Source organism: Ahaetulla prasina, chromosome 2, assembly GCF_028640845.1.
Source record: "Ahaetulla prasina isolate Xishuangbanna chromosome 2, ASM2864084v1, whole genome shotgun sequence".
Lineage (NCBI taxonomy): Eukaryota > Metazoa > Chordata > Lepidosauria > Squamata > Colubridae > Ahaetulla > Ahaetulla prasina.
In genome coordinates this window covers 116,509,602-116,526,746 of record NC_080540.1, presented here as the reverse complement: position 1 = coordinate 116,526,746, position 17,145 = coordinate 116,509,602, and the positions used below count along the sequence as shown (strand labels likewise).

General features: G+C 39.1%; 1 protein-coding gene across 1 annotated transcript in view; it reads right to left on the bottom strand.

Annotated features, from left to right (window-relative positions):
- Positions 1-16,485, bottom strand: part of HOOK2 (hook microtubule tethering protein 2) — a 36,685-nt gene extending 20,200 nt beyond the window's left edge. Inside the window, exons 1-4 of the mRNA XM_058167120.1 lie at positions 16,329-16,485; positions 5,847-5,932; positions 4,321-4,393; positions 772-822 (exon numbers count right to left, since the gene is read on the bottom strand). Coding sequence (XP_058023103.1) covers positions 772-822; positions 4,321-4,393; positions 5,847-5,932; positions 16,329-16,376 — 258 coding nt within the window. The 5' untranslated portion in view covers positions 16,377-16,485. The remainder of the gene's footprint in view (positions 1-771; positions 823-4,320; positions 4,394-5,846; positions 5,933-16,328) is intronic.
- Positions 16,486-17,145: the final 660 nt, after the last annotated feature.

Below are 17,145 nucleotides of genomic sequence, written 5' to 3'. Positions count from 1 at the left end.
GCAGTAAAAATATCTTCTAGCCACCCATGAGCATTCTAGCATTAAAGCTATCACTGTCTATTTAATTTAGTTTACCTGTTAGAAGCACAATTATTGTCAAACAGAACTGAAGGTAGGGCAATGTATGCAGAAGCTGGAAAATTACGCTTTAAGAACATTGATTTTTTTTTTTTTTAAAAAGCAACTTGCTCAATAAGTATTGCAAGCAACAACTCAGATGGACATATATGATCTGTTCCCCAATCCCTCCCACTTTCATTCCTGTATAAACCTTCTACATCAGGGGTGTCAAATTCGTGGTGTCACATGATGTATCACGTTTTTCCCCTTCGTGAAACCGGGGATGGGTGTGGCCAGAGCATGACGCATTCGGCCTGCGGGCCACAAGTTTGACATCTCTGCTCTACATTAAATGACCCTGGATCAGTATACTAAAGGAGGATTTGAACCCAAGTCTAGCTACCTTAAGCCCATCCTGAGTCTCAACAGAGTACAAAGTGGGAAATCAACCAACCAACCTGTATATCTATAGAAAATGAAACATCATATTCAACATATCTGAAGTAATGCTAAATAACAAAATTTATGGACACAAAACAAGGGATGCAGACTGAAGCTACAAACTGTTATTTTTTAACATTGCCTTTAATGTTACTGAAACAGATAACCTGAAATTCTTCATTTGAAAACATATGCTTATTTAATGTCTCAGCAATATTAACAATTATATTATCACTCTGCCAGCAAACTCAGCCTATAGGATATACTCACATCCTGGGAGTACTCAACCACACTTTGCAGAACCTTCTTCAGGTTGCTCACCTGGGGAAGATGGGCAAAGATGACAATATATGTGTAGATTTGCTTGAGTATTTCTGTTTTCATCTTCAAGAAGCCATTAAATTGAAACCCAATATTCCTAGTAATGAGATAGGCAATCATGCTACTTTACAAGCTTCAATGCTACCTTGATAGGAAGAAGAGTTGTGATGATTTAGTGAGCAAGAGAGCATGATACCAGCCAGGTCAATTGCCACTGCTTGCTCAAGATGGCTCACCGCTAAATGCCACCTTCATTTTCAATCCAAACAGCTGACTCTGTTTGGAGAACAAAGTTCGGCTGTCCATTTCATGTACTCCTTCAAACAGCACCTCGGACCTTTGTGAAGCTAAAATGATGAGTCAAGATGATCAAATTTTTTGCGAAGATTTCAATCAGTATTTTTTTTTGTATTATTGTTGTTTTATTTGCTGTACACCGCCCTGAGTCTTTGGAGAAGGGCGGTATAAAAATGTGAATAATAAATAAATAAATAAATAAGTATTGGCACAAATAAGGAAGCAGTCTTATTTGCTATTCAGCAGATGCAGGCTCTCCTAAATTAGGATTTTTCTTCTTGTTATAATCAGATTCAAGGGACACGTCTTGAACTGACAGTACTGAGAGCATAGAAAACTAAATGACACTATCCAATATATCGTACACTGCAATCTAGTAACTTGAACTCCACTTTTAGGATAATCAGACTCAAGAATCCTGTGCATTTTAGAACTGGCTCCTCTTTTATATCTCAAATGCTTTATGAAGCCGGTATATAACTTGGTTTAGAACACTGAAACCTCCAAATTTGTATCTGCCTGCTGTTGAATTTTCTTCTTAAGTGCTCATTTCTGCTTCTGAGTTTGAGGCCTCCCAACTAGTACTCAAACACACAAGTTAATCACTGTTCGTCTCTTCTAAATGCAGACTGGGCCTAAAAAAGAAACCGGACGATCTTTCTACAGTACCTTCCACTCTTCTGGCCCCAGTGCATTTCTTCCTTATCTCCACTTTCTATAAGGCTGAAGCTGTATTGCATAATCATACCATCAACTCATTTCTGGAAACCTCATTGCCACGTAATGATCTTCAAATAAATGTTTTCTTTTCTGCATACCCCCTTCCCATTTCTCTATAAGCATTTAAGGACTTTGGATTTCATGCATTTAACAATCCAAATTACCGTATTTTTTGGACTATAAGATGCACCTTTTCCCCCAAAAAAAGAGGTTGAAAATCTGGGTGTGTCTTATACTCCGAATGTAGCCCACACAGCTTCTCAAACAGAGGTTTCAGAGGCTGAAAGAAGCTTCAGAAAAGAAGCTCCCAAACAGAGCTTCAGAGGCTTTTTTTTCTGAAGCTCTGTTTCGGAGGCTTTCAGAGGCAGAAAAAAAAGTTTTTTTGAAACAGAGTTTCAGAGGCAGAAAAAAAAAAGCAAGGCACAGAGCTCACAACCAAGGAACCTGTTGCTAAAATTCACCTCTGGGAACAGCTGATTGGGGGTATTCCAGGAGGCCAATCCACCTGCCAATCAGCTTTTTTCTTATTTTCCTCCCCAAAAACTATGCTCAGAAAAATATGGTATATGTACTAGGCTCTCTAGTTGGTTTAGCAATGCTGACTTGAAACTTGATTTACCAGACAGAAGTATACCACAGCAAGATGAAGCCTGAACTGAGTACAGTAATGGATAATTTCCCTGTTATATATTTATGTTACGCCTCTGTATTAGTTCTGTTCAAGAACTTCAGAATGTATCGAACACTGAGAAGTAGTCTATCAAAACAGTTAGAAATACAAACAACAAAGAAGAGAGGTAAGAATATCTGGGATAAAGATGCTTTTTCAATTTTCAATTCATTGAATCACAATATATACCTTCAGTCTCCAATTGTCACCAGTGTCATCTTTAATCCGTAGGAGCCATGTTTCATTGAACCAAGATGGATCTCTGGGAAAGAAAAATGCAAAGTTTTTGTTTGTGTTTATGTGGGATAGGAAGTAAACTCTTTACAGCAGATCACAAGTATTCAGTAATCCAGAAGCAACAGAAAATCCAGATGACAGGTTTCATAGTAGTTACTTAGACATATGCTCTGCCTGCCTTTCACCCCAAAAACAGAACGTTCTTCTCATTATCCCATCATGACAAAGACCATAATTACTATGGGAACTTTTGTTTTCCAAGCTGTTGGCTTTATGTCTGATCTGATCTAATCTAGCAGTAAACTGTCCAGCTATACACTGCAAAAGGAAACATGTATTGAGAGTGTTTAAATTTTTGGAAGACTTAGTCGCAAGAATCTTAGCTGACTCCTTTATTTCAATATGGAAAAATGGGTTGGAACAGAAGCTGCATTATTATGACTTTTTTTCTCATGTACAAATAATAATGGGGTATGTCTCGCTGGGAAAAACCTCAGATAACAAATACTGAATTTGATATGTAGCAACCAGATTATAAATCATAATTTGTTACCATATTTGTATCTGATAATCGTACCAATATTCCAAAGAACTATGACACTCTTGTGCTCTTCTAAATGCAGACTGGGCCTAAAAAAGAAACCGGACGATCTTTCTACAGTACCTTCCACTCTTCTGGCCCCAGTGCATTTCTTCCTTATCTCCACTTTCTATAAGGCTGAAGCTGTATTGCATAATCATACCATCAACTCATTTCTGGAAACCTCATTGCCACGTAATGATCTTCAAATAAATGTTTTCTTTTCTGCATACCCCCTTCCCATTTCTCTATAAGCATTTAAGGACTTTGGATTTCATGCATTTAACAATCCAAATTACCGTATTTTTTGGACTATAAGATGCACCTTTTCCCCCAAAAAAAGAGGTTGAAAATCTGGGTGTGTCTTATACTCCGAATGTAGCCCACACAGCTTCTCAAACAGAGGTTTCAGAGGCTGAAAGAAGCTTCAGAAAAGAAGCTCCCAAACAGAGCTTCAGAGGCTTTTTTTTCTGAAGCTCTGTTTCGGAGGCTTTCAGAGGCAGAAAAAAAAGTTTTTTTGAAACAGAGTTTCAGAGGCAGAAAAAAAAAAGCAAGGCACAGAGCTCACAACCAAGGAACCTGTTGCTAAAATTCACCTCTGGGAACAGCTGATTGGGGGTATTCCAGGAGGCCAATCCACCTGCCAATCAGCTTTTTTCTTATTTTCCTCCCCAAAAACTATGCTCAGAAAAATATGGTATATGTACTAGGCTCTCTAGTTGGTTTAGCAATGCTGACTTGAAACTTGATTTACCAGACAGAAGTATACCACAGCAAGATGAAGCCTGAACTGAGTACAGTAATGGATAATTTCCCTGTTATATATTTATGTTACGCCTCTGTATTAGTTCTGTTCAAGAACTTCAGAATGTATCGAACACTGAGAAGTAGTCTATCAAAACAGTTAGAAATACAAACAACAAAGAAGAGAGGTAAGAATATCTGGGATAAAGATGCTTTTTCAATTTTCAATTCATTGAATCACAATATATACCTTCAGTCTCCAATTGTCACCAGTGTCATCTTTAATCCGTAGGAGCCATGTTTCATTGAACCAAGATGGATCTCTGGGAAAGAAAAATGCAAAGTTTTTGTTTGTGTTTATGTGGGATAGGAAGTAAACTCTTTACAGCAGATCACAAGTATTCAGTAATCCAGAAGCAACAGAAAATCCAGATGACAGGTTTCATAGTAGTTACTTAGACATATGCTCTGCCTGCCTTTCACCCCAAAAACAGAACGTTCTTCTCATTATCCCATCATGACAAAGACCATAATTACTATGGGAACTTTTGTTTTCCAAGCTGTTGGCTTTATGTCTGATCTGATCTAATCTAGCAGTAAACTGTCCAGCTATACACTGCAAAAGGAAACATGTATTGAGAGTGTTTAAATTTTTGGAAGACTTAGTCGCAAGAATCTTAGCTGACTCCTTTATTTCAATATGGAAAAATGGGTTGGAACAGAAGCTGCATTATTATGACTTTTTTTCTCATGTACAAATAATAATGGGGTATGTCTCGCTGGGAAAAACCTCAGATAACAAATACTGAATTTGATATGTAGCAACCAGATTATAAATCATAATTTGTTACCATATTTGTATCTGATAATCGTACCAATATTCCAAAGAACTATGACACTCTTGTGCTATAATAAAGGCAAACTATGGTTGTCAAAGAGATTCCAGAACATTACAGATAATGAACACCTTTGACACTCTAATATAACAGTCCAGAGGCTTTTTTACTATCAAGTCTAAGATAGGTGAATCGTTTATCACACCTTCATTATCTCAATACCTAGGTCATACTGCCTCTTTTTAATCACAATTACCTTTTACTTAACCAGAGAGATGTATTCTTAAATCATCACAGTTTAAGAAATAAGATTTGACTATGAACAGTTTGACCTCTACTACACAGTAACAAATCTGTTATTGTTTACACATTTAGTAAATACTCTCTTAATCTGGTTTATCTATTTCTAGCTATATTTACAAAGGGTTTTTTTTCACTGAAATGAGTTAATAATATCAGGGTTTAAAGTGATTTATCTTTATTAAGAAAGTTATACCTTACTAGTCATGTTCAATTTATTTATTTTATTTAATTTTGATTTATCTTTTATCATATTTTATTTCTATATTATATATACCATGCACTTCAGCGTTAAGTCATGTTGGCCACATAATCAAAGCAGTGTTTTCGGACAATGTTGGCTCCCTCGGTTAAGAAATAGAGATGAGCGCTGCCCTCTAGAGTCGGACATGACTGGTCAGGGAAACCTTTACCTATTGATATTTCTTAAGGCTAGTCAATAGTCAAAATAAAATAATTTGGTATTGGCATTCAGAGCTCTCATTGAGTGCTTTCAGGTTGGCAGTTTGCAAGACATAGAAACAGAAAATAGAGATTGAGGGACTAGTTGAGGATTTTCTGTTAGACTTCCCCATCATTGGTTTTGTGAGAATCGCTTTAAGACACTTCCCTCTTCCACTAGGTTCTTCATGAAACTCACATCTTGTGTAGCACCTGGGCAATTGTGACCCCACTGGTCAAATCTTCCATCTTGATACATGGTGATGGAACATGGAAAGTTTGCATCTGGAAAAAATAAAATCACTTGTTAAGAACAGACAAAAGGCAATTTCCTTTATTTAGAAAAGGGATAGTCTATTCTGAAACAGAAACCATTCCTTTGGATTATACATCATCATTAAGTGACCCAATATGATTCTATTAGATATGGTGACTGTAGAAAATATTTTATTTCTGGTTGGAGAAAACAGCTACAGAGAAATAGATGTACTTAAGACCAATGATCTGCTTAAGACAGGGGTGAAATGCTCCCGGATTGGACCGGATCATGCGATCTGGTAGTGATTGTGGCCGATAGTTTGGTGATCTGGTAGTGATGGTGGAGTAAAATTCCGCTCACCTGCCCGGGTGTCATTACTTCTTGGTTTTAACCACGAAGTAATGTTTTTTTACCTTCTGCACATGTTTTGCGCATGCGCAGGTTTTGCACATGTGCAGGTCTGCATGCACATGTGACATGTGCATGAGCAAAGTGAGCGCATGCACGCAGCGCGTGCACTTCCAAACCAGTAAAGAAGGTAAGTAGATTTCACCCCTGGCTTAAGACCAAAATAAAATATTTACATTTTCTCAAATTCCTTTACAGATCTTAAAATCTATGACTATAGATCAATGGGTAGCAAGACAACAGTATCCTACATGTAATGAGGAAAATGCAAGTATTCCTACATCCCAGCATGCCATTTTTATATATCCCCACTTTCTAAATATTCCATCTTATTTAAACAGTATCAGTATTAAAAGTCTGTGCTGACCAATTGGCCCCCATCTTCACCCATATTTTCAATAAATCACTAGAGATGTGCTATGTTCCTTCTTGCTTCAAACGCTCTACCATCATCCCAGTGCCGAAGAAGCCCACCATCAAGGAACTGAATGACTACAGACCAGTTGCTCTAACATCTGTAGTCATGAAAACCTTTGAAAGGCTAGTGCTTTCCTACCTGAAAACCATCACGGATCCGCTGTTAGACCCCTTGCAATTTGCATACCGAGCAAATAGATCAACAGATGATGCTGTTAATATGGCTCTGCACTACATCCTACAACATCTTGAATCTCCAAAGACCTATGCAAGGGTCCTTTTTGTAGACTTTAGTTCAGCATTCAATACCATCATTCCAGACCTTCTTCTAACTAAGCTAAACCAGCTACAGGTACCGGAACAGACTTGTAAGTGGATCACAAGCTTCCTAACAAACAGGAAGCAGCAGGTGAAGCTAAGCAAGATCACATCAAATACCTGTACAATTAGCACAGGCCCCCCCAAGGATGTGTGCTCTCCCCACTTCTCTTCTCTCTGTATACCAATGACTGCATCTCCAGCGATCCATTTGTTAAGCTACTGAAGTTCATGGATGACACAACAGTGATCGGTCTCATTCGAGACAATGACGAATCCGCATATAGACGAGAGGTCGAACGACTAGCCTTGTGGTGCAACCAAAACAATCTGGAACTGAACACATTCAAAACTGTAGAAATGGTGGTAGACTTTAGGAGAAACCCTTCCATACTTCCACCTCTCACAATACTAGACAACACAGTAGCAACAGTAGCAACCTTTAAATTTCTAGGTTCTATCATATCGCAAGATCTAAAATGGACAGCTAACATCAAAAACATCATCAAAAAAGGACAACAAAGAATGTTCTTTCTGCGCCAACTCAGTAAGCTCAAACTGCCCAAGGAGCTGCTGATTCAGTTCTACAGAGGAATTATTGAGTCTGTCATTTGCACCTCTATAACTGTCTGGTTCGGTTCTGCAACCCAACAAGAAAGACACAGACTTCAGAGGATAATTAGAACTGCAGAAAAAATAATTGCTACCAACTTGCCTTCCATTGAGGACCTGTATACTGCACGAATCAAGAAGAGGGCCGTGAAAATATTTGCAGTTCCTCGCATCCTGGACATAAACTGTTTCAACTCCTACCTCAAAACGACGCTATAGAGCACTGCACACCAGAACAACTAGACACAAGAACAGTTTTTTCCCGAAGGCCATCACTCTGCTAAACAAATAATTCCCTCAACACTGTCAGACTATTTACTGAATCTGCACTACTATTAATCGTTTCATAGTTCCCATCACCAATCTCTTTCCACTTATGACTGTATGACTATAACTTGTTCTGGCAATCCTTATGATTTATATTGATATATTGATCATCAATTGTGTTGTAAATGTTGTACCTTGATGAACGTATCTTTTCTTTTATGTACACTGAGAGCATATGCACCAAGACAAATTCCTTGTGTGTCCAATCACACTTGGCCAATAAAAATTCTATTCTATTCTATTCTATTCTATTACATGCTTTGCCTTCAGGGTTCCTTACTACTTTTAAAAATTATGGATGACTCCAAGACTGCTTTGCTCCAAGACTGCTTTGCATTTAAAACGTTTTATTAGATTATAGAATAAAATACAAAAATACAAAAGCAAATAGCAGGACACAGTGGGGAAAAGAAGGGGGAAAGAAAAGTGAGGAGGCAAGGGGGAAAAAAAACAAGTGTTGACTTCCAACTCCCTTTGTTGCAGTAGAATAAGGCATTAACATCAAACCTCAACTTTTATCTTTTCCATAATATTATAAACTAGCCTTTCTAGTTTCATTTTTTTCCATCTCAGGCACAAAGTCCAGAACAGTCTCCATGTAGCAACAAAAGTACTTATATTCTTTTCTTTGATTAAAACAGTCAATTTAGCCACCTCTGCCGCACCTTGTATTAAAAATTAAATTGATAAGACATACATGGCATTATAAGGTACAAAAGTATCTTTCATTGAAATCTTTTTTTTTCTTCATAATGTTTTTCCACAAATCAGGGTGGATTTGATTTAAATCAAGTGATTTAAATCATGAAAAGGTTTGATTTAAATCAACTCGATTTAAATCATAATTTTAAAAGAGCAACTGTCATCTCTATCCCGCAGTGGCTCCTCCTCTGACCTGCTGCTGACTCACCGACAATCCCAATATTGCAGAATATATAGCCTCATGCTACATAACTAAGCTCCATTTCATGCTGAATAAACTAAAATATTAATGTTTTTTAAATAAAAAACTATTTTTAGTCCAAAAGCATTTTATTAAAATAAATTTGATAAAAATAAAAAAAAAACCGATTTAAATAAAAAAACTGATTTTAAAAAAATCTAATTTTTAATTTAAAAAAAAAAATCATTGATTTTTACCCACCCTGCCACAAATCCAGAGTTGTGATATTTTTTCAGATCTACTGAGTGTAGATCCATTGCTTGCCACAGAAACTGAAAACTGGTTTGTTGCTAAGCCTGTCATCATGGGCTGAAAAAGGGTGACTGGCTCAAGGCACCCAGGCAGTTCTCATGCCTAAGGAAGGACCAGAATTCACCATCTCCTGGATTCTAGACTGGTGTCTTAACCACTAGACCAAATGGCATCCTCTAATGCCCTGTAGATTTTACAGCCTAAAGCCTTTGACATCAGACTGCATGAGATCCCCTTAAGTTTAGGAATAGGATAACTAAATTTGTTAGCTGAAACTAGTAGTTTCTACGTATTGAGAGCTCCATATGAATCTTGCTAATAATGTAACAGGATATGGACAGCTGCTTTTTCTTTCACTAATAATATGCCAATCTCTTCCAGCCTTCTCATACAAAAGATGGCTGGTTCTTGATTATAAATACTATGTTGGTGACTGTTCCAGTCTGAAAGTGGCAGAAGCAGATGGCGCCGACGAAGGCTGCCTCGGTGAAATGCTCTCTTATGACTATAACTTGTTGCTGGCAATCCTTATGATTTATATTGATATATTGATCATCAATTGTGTTGTAAATGTTGTACCTTGATGAACGTATCTTTTCTTTTATGTACACTGAGAGCATATGCACCAAGACAAATTCCTTGTGTGTCCAATCACACTTGGCCAATAAAATCCTATTCCTATTCCTATTCCTATTCCTAATTTTGCAACTCGTTGCTATCTGGGTTTCATATAAAAATATTATTTCTTATAAGTAGCAGCTTTGGATCTGCTAGCTTTTTATAGAAGATGAACTCTGTTACTATACTACAATTGCAGAAAAAGATGTTTGGCAAATGCAGTCTCTTGTTTCTCATTGTTTCAGTGGGAGAAAAAGCTGCCCTTCCTTATCATACAGCTTTCAATCCAAATCTAGCAACAAATAACTGTAATATTTTTTCCTGGGATAAGCCTAACAGCTGGCATTTTAAAAATGATGCAAAACAAGCTAAACAAAATGATATCGGCACAAGATGACCAAGATTTGCAGCTACTGTACTACTTATTAAAGATAAAAAAGATAACAAGGCAATCATGCTGGGCAGCCATTCTGAAAACGCTGATTTGGGAATTGCTCAGTCAGCAAAATTGTGTCTTGAAATTTTATGCACGCAACATACTTAACCTTGAAACATGACAATACAGATTTTAAGATAAAACAGTACTTTAAGTTGATTTCACAATGTATACTACTAAAACTGTCATGTCTGTTTGTTTGCTTATAACCTTCAGCTGGGCAAAATAATGCATCCTAGAGCAACAAAACTATCAAATGAGATAACTTAAAGAATGCATCCGAAATCCAGGGCCCCATGACTCCTGAGGGATTGAAATTTGACAAAGTTGTGGCTGCTTCAATGCTGCTGTGCCACTGCCCTTCCTGTCAGCTTCCTAAAAAGAAACTCAATGGGAAAGCCAGCGGAAAATCAAAAGTCAAGGTAGAAAACAGCTTAGATGAATTTTAATACAGATCTTGCTAAGGAACATTTGTTTAGCAACTGTTTCAGTAACAATGGACAAGCAGTATTTATGATCAGTCTTCAAAATTATGCCTATTAAAGAATCCCCATGGTTACATGATCAAAATTCAGGCCCTTGGCAGCTCCCCCCACCCTCAATTTATGCTTCAACTCTGTCCACCTGCCTATCAACTCCCTTCACCCGCCTATCTCCTTCCCAGCTCTGCCCTTCCCAGCTCTGCCCTCTGCTGCCCCTGCTGTTGTTAGGAAGGTCTTGCGAGGCCAGCAGCTACCTTGTGAAGAGCCAGGCAGAGTCCACCTCATCAAGAGCAGGAGGGGCAGAGTGCAGGATGGCCAAGAGACAGAGATGAGGGGTAGATATACAGCTGGGGAGTTGAAGCAGAGGCAGCACAGCAGGACAGAACCATAAGGCCTTGGCGGAATGACTGCAGCCAGGACTAATGTTGTTAAACTGTGTGGTCATAGGATGATGTTTTTCCTAATGTCCATTTTGCTTAGCAATGGAAATTCCATCCCGGTTAGGGTTGTTAAGTGAGGACTATCTATATAGAACCAAAGGGCAGAAGATTGAGTAATCCAATTTAATAAATGACTATTTCATATTATTCTTAAGGGCCAGAAATCATATAAAGTTCTTAAATGAGTATTTTTAAAATTTATGCACTCATTTGTGTATCACTCCATTTCTTTTCAAGTATCTGGGTGATTTATAAAGATGAACACCATAAAATCACAATTGATTTTTTAAAAATTGATAAAATCAGAACAACCAATTGAAGCAGAAAATTATGTGCCCAGTGTCATTACTAAAATTCATACTGATGAAAATAACAAATAATAATCACAGATTAAATCCTGCCTAATCCAAATAATCATTTTACATAAGACAGATACCGTATTTTTCAGAGTATAAGACGCACCTACCTTTTTTGGTAAGGAAAACAAGAAAAAGAAATTGCCTCCCAGCAACTTTGCCTCATTACAGCAAACAGCCTACTTTACTTTCATTTTCAGCATAGCTTGATTAGCACAAGAAAAAAAAAATCTGCTCCCAGCAATTTACCTCCTTGTAGAGGCCGCACAGCAATAGGCAATGGCAATCCCTACAGCCTGAAAAGCTGAGAGTCAGAGGTAAAGGGTGGGGGCCAGTGGGTGGGAGGGGCCACATTCGGTGTATAAGACACACCCAAATTTTCACCCCCTTTTATGTGGGAAAAAGGTGCGTCTTATACTCCAAAAAATACGGTAATAAGGTGAACTTCCAGGAGTGTGATGTGGAGGAGGCGGAGAAGAAACACCTTTGGAATTATAATGCAAACTCATCTCGTTTGCTGCCTGCCAGCAAGACAAGTGATCACCATAATGGATTCTAATAAAAATATATTTTGTGGCATCTATCTCTAATTGCTTTGGTTTCTAATTTAAGCGAATAGATTTTCCACTTATGGATGAGCCTACGCAATATCTCCTAGGAAAATTTTAGAAGACTGCTCCTAAGATACTTGGGTGCTGCATCATGTAGGTTTCTTAGACTAAAGAAGCACATTTAATTGATCTCAGAAAGAATGATAAACAGAGTAGCAATCAAAATATGCAGCATTAGTTTACCCAACAACCTGGCTGATATATTTGGTACAATTTTAATTCTGGATTGTCTTCAAAGGTGGCTAGCCATACACTATATTATAGCAATCCAAACATGTGGTGATAATGGCATAAATAACTGTCACCAGAACTGTCACCAGGAAGGACTACAATTGCCACAAAAGTCTAAGATGGGCAAAAGTTCTCTTTACCATGGCTTCCAGTGGCTCTTCTACCAGTAGCCATGAATATCAAAGAATCCCCTTCCCCAAATACATATTTTGAAAACTCAGGCATATGTATTTATAGTAGGATTTTTGGTTGCATTAGCTCCTATAACAGCAGCACTTCCAAGTATAAGAATAATATTGTCCTGCACTGCTAGACAGACAACGCATTGGACAATTACAGGAGTTAAGAGTACATAATATTACAACAGAACTATGCCTGACAAGACCTGATAGGAAAAAAACCCAGTGCTGTATAAAGAATAAGCAACCAAACAAAGAACAAAGCAATTTAAGGAATCTGGCTTTGGACATGGAAAGAGCAGTGAGGTGACCCAGTTTGAAACCAGACGAGTCCAGAAGCTCCTTGATTAGTTGCTTGGAGGGATTCCAATGAGCATGTGAGAGTGCTCAAACAACATTTGGCTATACAGTATTATACCCAGTAAAATTAAGGAATGTCAACACTTCAAGAAAGTTCAGGATAGAAAACCAAAACTATGTAGGTCAGTACTATTTATATCATAAAGTTGTAGTAACAGAACCTTGCAAGTCTGAATGGCTTACTCCCTTTATTTTCTTGTGAACTAGGGAGGGACTTTGTGGGAGCTGTTTATTCATGTTAATTTCTTGGCCAGGCCTCAGGCCCTTTTATTTGACCATTGCCATTAGGCTGTTCCTCCTGTCCCTCAAAGGCATTTCCTCTGCCCTTTACAGGAGTTAAGGGATATTAGTGTGCTGTCTTGTCACTTAGTATAATTTATTTGCTTGTCTTCAATCCCTAAGAGGTTAGCATCTTACTGAAAGGTGTGTGCATGTTCCCTTTATTGACAAAGGCTACATTTCCAACAATGACAACATGACTGGTTTTTGGCCATTCAGATGCCATAAAACATAGCAGAGGAGAAATAATTACCTCAATGGTTGACAAAAACTGATTAAGTGTGAGACATATATTTAATGATAGAGAATAAAAGGAAGAATGTGGAGAACAAACCTGCTACCAAATGCATATCTAGAGAGCACAAGGTGGACAATATACAAAGTGAGAATGTTTTTAAAAAAATATAAACTTTCAATTTAAAATATAATGATTTGTAATTTATCTCACCACCGGATATATCTTGAAAAAGATTGGTACTTATTGGGGTTTTGCCCTTATATATTTCTGTATTTTCTATTTTAATTTAATCCAATTGTGGAAGTTTAAATCATACTTTTGTCTTTTATTCCTGTGAACTTCTGAGAAGTCTTTGGGACTGCAGCAATGTATAAATGTAATAAATAAAAATCATTAATAGACAATGGTTGTAGTTATTAGATTATACGAAACCATTTTTCTTTTTATTAAAAGAAAAATGTTAAAACTTTCTTTTATATTAAAAAAATTAAAAAGAAAAATTTTTACTCTAAAAATATTCATCATTTCATTATAACTTTTGCTTGCCTAGTCTACAGCATTAAAGAATCAAAAACAAAATTCTTTTTAAAGTATTAAAAATATTTTTAATCATATAAACTTAGTGGATGGCCTAACAGTACTGTAAAATTAATCTCAGTTTTTAAAAAAGTGTTCTTAAAACTTAATTTGCCTTTGAGCAACGATGAAGAGTTCTCTTGATAGATGGCAGTTCTATATGTATTTCATTAACATATTCTGCTTGCTATAACAAAAAAATTCTTGAACCAGTGCACAAAAACAAAATGAAGCATTAAATTACATAACATAGCAATCAGAAACAATATAACAAATTACAAAATTTAAGAGATCATTTAGAACAAAAATAATTGTAATCCTCAATAACAGTGCTGGCGAACCTTTTTGGCACTAAGTGGCGAACCGTGAGTGTGCGCATGTGTGTACATGCTGGAAACCAGAAGAGCAGCCACCTGGTGTGTATGCATGCCCCTGGAAGATAATGTTCTGGTTTCTGGCACGCACATGCACCCTGGCCAGCTCTCTTTGCGCGCACATGTGCACCAGAAACCGGAAGACCAGGTGGCCAGTGTGCATGCACATGCCGGAAACTAAAGAGCAGCTGCCAGGTGCGTACATGCGCATTGGGTGGCTGCTCATCTGGTTTCCAGCACTCCCACATGTGAAGACCAGGTGGCCAGCGCACCGGAACCTGGAAGAGTAACGCGTGACGGCTCACATTCCTGGAGTTGGCTCTGAGTGCCACTTTCAGCACGCTTGCCATAGGTTCGCCGTGATGGCTCTATAACATCAAACCAAAGCAAGCCTGAGGGAAAGGACAGAATAGGAATACTCTATTTGGAAGGCGCTTCTGGACTTTGTGCTTGAAGTGGAAAAAAATGAAACTTTGATTTTGGGTTTTGCTGATTAGATAGGCTTGCTGTTATAGAAATGGCTAGAATATATTATTATGTAATAGTAAAAACTTGAGGTTGTATGTTATTACTTTATTCTAGTGTGTCAAAAAGAGTTGGAAGTCAATGCTTTTGTTTTTTATCCGAGACATTTTCCTCTTTCCTTTCTCCTCCTCCCTGTCCCCATTATTCTCGATAACTAATAAAAAATTGCAACAATATTTTAATAGGAACACAAAGCACATCACAGTTGGACCTTGTCTAAATACATGGGGACACTGAAGCACCTGGGCATCATTACAAACCAAGCCTGTCACTGAAGCCTGTTCGTACCAGGTGACAGTCTGCAGGTCAGAGTACAGCCAACAAGCCTTCCTCCAGTAATCTCAGATATCAGCTCTTTAACAGAACATGGATTCACCTGGTAACCTGACCCCATGACATGTTATTTAAGCTTTTATTATGCAAGTCTCAGTAGGTGGCAGTATCTGGCCAATCTTTTCTAGACTCATAACTAAGGAATGCTAAAGGCCAGTTAAAAATACATCCTGAAAAGGAAGCAATGGCAAAGCACTTCTGTACAATACAGTTAAGAAAAATACATAGGTGTGTCTCACCAGGATTTCAATTCAAGTAGATCTGACCTTGAATATTGAAGCAGGTTTAAGTAGATGTCTTTTGTGTTATACAGGGGTATACATAGTTTGGCCGCACATATATTATTGTTGGCTTTTAATGGACTGTTACTATCCATCGTCCTCACAGAAAAGCAGAGGGGATGTGTGGTGTGTGTGAGAGAGAGAGAGAGAGAAAAGAAAAACTAAGAATCCCGAAAAGGCCAAAAACTCACGTTTAAAGTGGGCACAGAGAAAAGTCAACTAATCACAGAGCAAGGGAAAGTGATTAGAAAATGAGCCAAGCAGAGGCTACCAAAAAACAAACAAACAAACCGCGATCGATGCTTAGTGGCATCGAGAGACCTCCAAGAGGTGTTTGGTTTTGAGAAATCAAGAGGAAGATTGAGACTTCTGCGGCACGAGGTCTATGCAAGCATCTGCACGCCCAAGCCAGCATTGCTCCCTCCTCACGCAGGCTCGTTTTGCCACCTCCACAACGGGTGGGTTTAGGAAGCCCGCCTCGCCCGACACGGATTATTTCCCTCTCCGTATTTACGATCGAAACAGGCCAGGAATTGCCCAAGTGGGCGCAGGGAAACCGCCGCAGATGCAAAGGTGCCTTCCGAATGGAACGGTTAGGAACGGCCACCGCCACCTTCTCCCTCCCGGGGCAAAAGCCGAGCGCGGGGCAGACCCAGGAAAAAGACACCTGTTGAAACCACCTGCAAAGGCGGCGGGCGGCTCCGGCGCTGGAGGAAAACGTCGCGGGAGCGAGGGAGCGCTGCGGGAGGCGGCGCGAGAAACGCGGCGAAAGCAGCGCCCTTGCCTTGGGAGCCCACCTCCTCCCGCGCCCCATCGGCTGGCTTACCCAAGTGAGAAGCGCCCCGCATCGCTCGCCGGGGCCCATCTCGCCCATGGCTCCGCCGCTCGCAGGAGCAGTCTACCAAGAGCCACGCCTCCTGGAGCGGCCCTCGCGCCCCGTCCTGACGTCACCGGCGTGCAATTAAGGCGGGGGGAGGGGTGGAAACTGAAGCGGGGGAAAAAAATAAAATAAACGCCGCTGGAGACGCTCTAGGAAGTTATCATTCCATTCGGCGCAGAAGGAAGGCGCTCGGAGGCGGGGTTTGGCTCGCTCTCCTTTTTAACCATAAGAGGTGGGGGGCGGTCGAGACCTCCTATGGGAGAAGCAGGTCTGCGGGTGGGCGGTGTAGTAAGAGATGCACTCTATACATGCTCAAGAGGCTTATTTTATCTCACGTGCGTTCCCGTAGTATGGATAACCGTTGGTAAAAGTTGTTGTAGATTTCAGTGTCTTGGCCGCCTAGCCTTCTTATCAAAACCTTCAACAGATTTCCCCCAGGGGCTCTGCACCAGTAACGCGTTAGCAATAAACTGGTTCGCCACGGGATACGTTAAAATGACGAGGAATGAAGTCTGGAAAGGAGAAGCGGGAGTTGGATAGATTCAGGTAGGAGAGTCCCCACTAGGGGGCAGCAGCATGCCTCGCTTTGGTGTTACTCTGAGGGGGAATTTGATTTTGACATGAGATGAGTCTCTAGGGAATGACTTCAGTGTCCCAGCTAGCGTTTCATTTGATACAGGCAAATAAATAGAAAGTCTGCTTATTCTACAATCTAAATACTTGCTGAACTTCAACTATTAATAACCTGGAAGAAAGAAAAATA